We start from the raw sequence: 5,372 nt of genomic DNA on the forward strand, positions 1-5,372 counted from the left end.
AGGCTTCGTAATAAGGCAGATTTTCGGGAGCTGGCTGGCAGCAGGCCGCTGTTGGCATATGAGGGTTGATGTGCAGCTGGTGGCAGTAACTAGTGACTGTCCCCGTGTCTGTTCGAGTGCCCAGACTTGGTTTCTTAGTCAGCTCTGCCTTGGAAAGAGAATTATGAAAAGAAAACACCAGAATTTCGAAGATGCCCAGGTGGTGAAGTCGTGTTGTGAAAGCTCATCGGATTAAAAGAAGAAATTCAAGTGAGTTTTTTGGTTTTGTTGTACAGCAAGGTGGGTTGTGAGCTGGAACACCCAACAGCTTTGTTGTGCAGCAGACAGGTAGCAGATGTTTTACAACCCTGGTCGCCCAAGCTGTTAGCTTCAGCTAGAATGGATCACATTACAGCTGAAAAATCTCCTGGTACCCGACTGTGGTATCGACTCTGCGTTTCTCTTGGCTCTGCTGAAGAACACGTACCGATTCCAAAACCGACAGGCCTTATTGCTCCCCGTGTGCCGGGGCGCGCTGGCCCCGGGGGTTTCCCGCAGTGCAGAGGGTTCGCGAGAGCAGAACTTGGAGATCTCGGCGTGCAGCTGCGCGCACTTACCTCTCGGTTCCTGGGGAGAAAAAGACCTACGCGCTGGGGTACTGCCAGTCCCGCGGCCGGTGTGCGGCCACGCTCGAGTTTTTCCGACCACAGCTCACAGCGTTCAGCTGTAGGGAGCGTTGCCTTGCTCTTCGCTTGCGTTCAGCCAGACTTACAGTCCCATCGCAGCGCTTGCTTGTCGAGTCTGAGCAACGGAAAGTGAAAAAAAAAATGCAGTTGTGTGTATGAGCAGTCGCTTTCCTTAGTTTGGGTTAGCTGAAGAGTGGCAGAGCCTGGTGGATGCATCCAGGCATGGCAGCGGTGACTTGGTGACCTGCTGTACTGGGTAAACGGTCGTGTCTAGGGCAGAGAAAGCTGGAAAAGTACCTTGTAGCTTAGCTTGCAGGTGAGAGCGGTGCCTTCTGCTGCCCGTGTGAACTTCTCCCCGAGGTTTCTTATTCGGTAGCCACGGAGGGTGAGGATCTATGTCAGAATCACAGAAGCAGGACAGAGGTCCTACAAGCTTCCGCACAAACTAGGCCAAGCTCCTAATTTGGGATGCGTTGGTACTTTGGTCTGTGTGAGTTGCTGCTGGCAGGGTGGTGAAGGGAACGGAAAGTACAGTCTTCCTGGAGTCCGTCAGGTGGCAGGGAGGGCAGAGGTGAGCCAGGGGCTGGGACTCCTCTGGGAACCACGTACTTCCCCAGTCGCTGGGTTAAGGTGAGAACGGCTTGCGGGCAAACCCAAGAACTGGTTTCTCATGCAACCTGAGAAATTGCTCAGTTCAGCAGAGTTCCTGCGAACACGGGAGATGAGGAGAAACCTGGCAGGCACCGGCTCTGGTTTTACTGTCCTACGAAAGCAGCCATCCGTGCTGCAGTGGGGGGTCATTCATGCTACAGCGCCTACTGGTTCGTTCAGTACCGCAGCTCAGACATGGAGGGGATCTGATTCTTTCTTCATAAGCAGCAGCTGGTTGGCAGATGTGTGTCTTCTGTTCTACGAGACAGCTTTAACGGAAATGACTTGTCACTACTGAAAAAGGGAGGACTTGTTTCTCATTCCCCGTTTCTCTTCCCTGCTGCTTGGTTGTGGAGCTCATCTTCTGAGAAGTCCGGGCAGAAAGGAAACAACTTTCTTTCAGTTGTGCTCATAGATGTGGATGGCAGGCAGGGCTGCTTTCAGTGGGAACACCTGAACTGCACAGGGTATTTCAAATGGCTATTACACGCGAGACAGCGTCTGTACGTACCTCGTAACAGCTCAGCATCTGATACCTTGTAATCGTCGAATCTGTTGTCGATGAAGGCACTTTCTCATCGTCCCCGTCACAAAAGCACAGCTGCCGGTGTTTTTCCAGAGGGTGGAAAGCGATTGCATAGTTAGGGGACTTCCTACATGTCTACACATCCTCCCCCCGAGATGCACCGCTGTCAGCAGGGACGCCTGGTGACTGTTGGCACAAGCTTTGTAACAGCATCTGAGGGTTTGGAGGGAGGTGGAGGCACAGCAAGACGGCAGTAAGAGTAGCTTGAGGGCGAGACAGGCAGGATGAGCCTGTCAGTGAAAGGGTTGGGAGGTGCTGGTAAGGATTCCCGCGTCCTGTTGACCAGCCTCTTCTCTCTGTGTTTGCCACGAGCAGCTGGAAACTAAAGTTAACGAGAGATGCTAAGTTCAAATTCAGAAGTGTTTGACTAGGGCACACCCACCTTGGCTTGTAGCTGTCCTAGACTTCCCTAAGAACTTCCGAGGTTGTGGGCAAACGCTGCCTCTGGACCGTGACATGGTAGTGAAAGATTTCCTCAGCCAGGGCTGGAGGAACAATGGTTGGGGTTGCTTCCGAAATTACCTGAGGGGGAAATCGGAGGGTTAAGAGTTCGTGAGGGGATTAACACACTTTATATAGTACAGTTGTAGTTAGATCGCTGGCGAGCAGTAAAGGGTTTTCTGCTGGACTAAACCCAGTGAGATGCCAGTCTTCCTTAAAATGTAATACGTTCCCTACTGAAATGAAACGAAACGCAGCTCTCTGAAAAATGAGCCGAAAGGTACTGGTATCGTGGTGCTGCTGGAAGATGCGTGAACAGTGAACAGCATCACCTTGAACTTTGGTAAGGTTGCAGAGAACCCCGGTGTTTAATTTAATGTCCGCCGTGTTGCAGAGGGCAGGCAGCAAGTGTGCGCCAGGACGGTTACACTGGCTGCTTTCTCGGGTATTGAAAGAGGGGTGGAGGGTTTCTCTGTGTTTATGCTCTGCTCAATGTTTCTTACCTTGGCCTTTCCTCTCTCTTTCAGATGGCTTGTTATTGCAGTCGGTCTCGTTCGAGCATACCTGGCCAAAGGCAGCTACCATAGCCTCTACTACTCGATAGAAAAGCCCCTGAAATTCTTCCAAACTGGAGCTTTGCTGGAGGTGGGTGTACTCTTCTTCCCCGGCACCGCTAAAACCGTGTGAGTGCCTTGCTCAGGAGAAAGGCAGGCGGCAGCCCTTGCGGGGCAGCGCTTCCGGCGTACCTAGTTTTTCCCGTGGGCATTTCTGGAGTGATTTCGAGATCGACACGAGGAATACACCTCACCCAAACGTGGAGTCCTTCCTTGCAGCAAGTGCTGAGGGCGCCAGCTGCCTGCTCTTCAGCTTGGGCAGCGGAGCTCTGGGTGAAGCTCAGCCTGTGGAATACAAGTGCTGAATCTCAGCTCTTGTGATAGAACTAAATGTGTTTCAGAATTGCTTCGTTTGCAATGTCAGTGATTTGATGTTTTTTTTTTCTTTCTGTTCTAGATTCTGCACTGTGCGTTTGGTAAGCTTGCAAATTTTCAGTTTTATTACTTTGCAGTTTTAGCAATATATTAGCATGAAAAATGTTACAGTCTAGGAATTGCCGGATTTAATACTTGCATAATACACCCCAATTTTTTACTAAAAGATTGGACAAGTTGAATCACAAGAAGGAAAGTAGTGTAAAAGGTTTTCAATTCCTTGACGTTCTGGTTTTTTCTCGATCCGTTCAGTGCTGCAAATCTTAGAGCAGTTTATAAATACAGTTTTATAGTAGATCATTACTCTTCATCTCTACATCCTATAATCTTCTGTGCCGAGCTATCTTTCCTCCAAAAAAATACTTGTGGCTGGCAGTGATTTAAAATCCAGTGTAAATAACCAATCTGCCAGTAATGGCAGGCACTAGAACTTTGCCTGGCTCCACAGAGCCCAGATGCACGTTGTAAAATGAGGACGGGGTAACCTCCCCTCATCCCAGGTCCGGCCATGCCTTAACGGAACGGTTTGGGGGACGAAGGATGACTTTCAGCCTTGGCCTAAGTCAAGTCCGAGCGACAGGGTGGCATCTCGTCTGGTTTGGTAGGTGTCGTGGGCAGTGAGCGGTTTGGCCTCAGCACGGGGGTGTGCTGTTCATAGATCAGCTGATGGGACGCAGCCTCTGCGAGATCCAAGCCCTGGTGCTATAAAAGGGAGGGAGCGCTGCCTGCCTGTCCGTGCACCCTAACCCCTAACCCTGGCTCTTCTGGACAACCCACTCTTCACGAGGAGGCAGCCTGATGGTCAGACGGTTGGTCTCGTGACTTCAAATGTGAGCGTTTGAGCTCCCATCTAGTTTAAAAAGTACAATGTTATTAAGGTTCCTGAAGCTGCAGCTACACACTCGCTGTTTTGCCTGTTTTGTATTGTAAAAAAATGTACGTACTGGAGGGTGTGTTAGACTGAGGTTCCCACTGAACCCACGTGCAAAAGCTGGGAGTTTTTTAAATAGCCAAATGTAGTAGCTGGGAAACCTAAAACCGTCTGCCTACATTTGTCAGCAGAGGGCGGTGGAATTCTGTGTTGGGTGAGGGAGTTCTGACCTTGCCCAGTTCTTCAGTTACTCTGAACTGGTGCAGAGCGGGCTGTAAACTGCACAGACCATCCCAAGAAAGGAGTGATCACGTGAGCACTCCTCAGATCCGTGTAAAGGCTTCTCGGGGGAGGCTCCGTGTAGGACTGCGGTCAACTCTCTGTAGGACTGCCAAGGCTGGTTGATTTTACTAAATCTCAAGAACAGGTTTTTGCCAGGATAAACCATACTTGGAAAAAATTTGTCAAAACACAAACAACAAGATGTGGAGTTTTTGAAGCCTTATTTAACAAGCGGCAAGAAAGGCAAGTTGAATCTCAGAGCGCTGCCGAAAAAGCTTGCAGATAAGAAGCTCTTTTACTGCGCCCCTAAAATCCGCGATGCCCTACTGTTTTCTGAAGCTGAACTTGCGTGCAGATGTCAGTTTGCTGGTACTAAATCTAAGAAAGGCCGTAAAAAATGTAATGGGGTTCACTTTTCCTGCCGCTTGAGAATGTACGTCCACCCTGATCAGTCCGTATCAGGAGCGAGTCCTGTCTTTCACCTGCTGGCTGGGCGCAGAACAGCAGGCCAGGTGACGGCACCGGTCTGTCGGGGTGCGAAGCCAGTGACCCTGGCGCAGCTTGTCTGGGGTGTGGATCCGTTTGGCCCGTGTTGTCCTCAGGCGCACAATTTGATAGTAGAGAAGACAGCCGTGAGTGGAACCTTGCAGCCCTTTATATCATCATAATTCTGTCTTGCTGCTTTCCCTAACAACGTTTTTTTACCACAAAACCCCACTTATTTTATTGTAACTGCCCATGAATTCGTTAAGGGAAGCATTTGTCAGCTCAGTGAGGTGAGTTTTTTTCACGCTGCTGCTGTCTGCTGTGGTCCTCCTCACTCTCAGAAACTCAGAAAAGTTTCTGTGTGGGGAGAAAGAGGAAATCTGCAGATGTCTTTGTTCCTG

The 5,372-nt window shown here is 50.1% G+C and overlaps 1 protein-coding gene across 1 annotated transcript in view; it reads left to right on the forward strand.

The window, feature by feature from the left end:
* Positions 1-1,060: 1,060 nt before the first annotated feature.
* The window catches only part of PTPLB (protein tyrosine phosphatase-like (proline instead of catalytic arginine), member b), a 15,323-nt gene continuing 11,011 nt past the window's right edge, over positions 1,061-5,372 (forward strand). The window contains 3 exon segments of the mRNA XM_010143545.1: positions 1,061-1,155; positions 2,871-2,988; positions 3,355-3,373. Coding sequence (XP_010141847.1) covers positions 1,061-1,155; positions 2,871-2,988; positions 3,355-3,373 — 232 coding nt within the window.

Source organism: Buceros rhinoceros, unplaced genomic scaffold (genome assembly GCF_000710305.1).
Source record: "Buceros rhinoceros silvestris isolate BGI_N320 unplaced genomic scaffold, ASM71030v1 scaffold36560, whole genome shotgun sequence".
Taxonomy (NCBI): Eukaryota; Metazoa; Chordata; class Aves; order Bucerotiformes; family Bucerotidae; genus Buceros; species Buceros rhinoceros.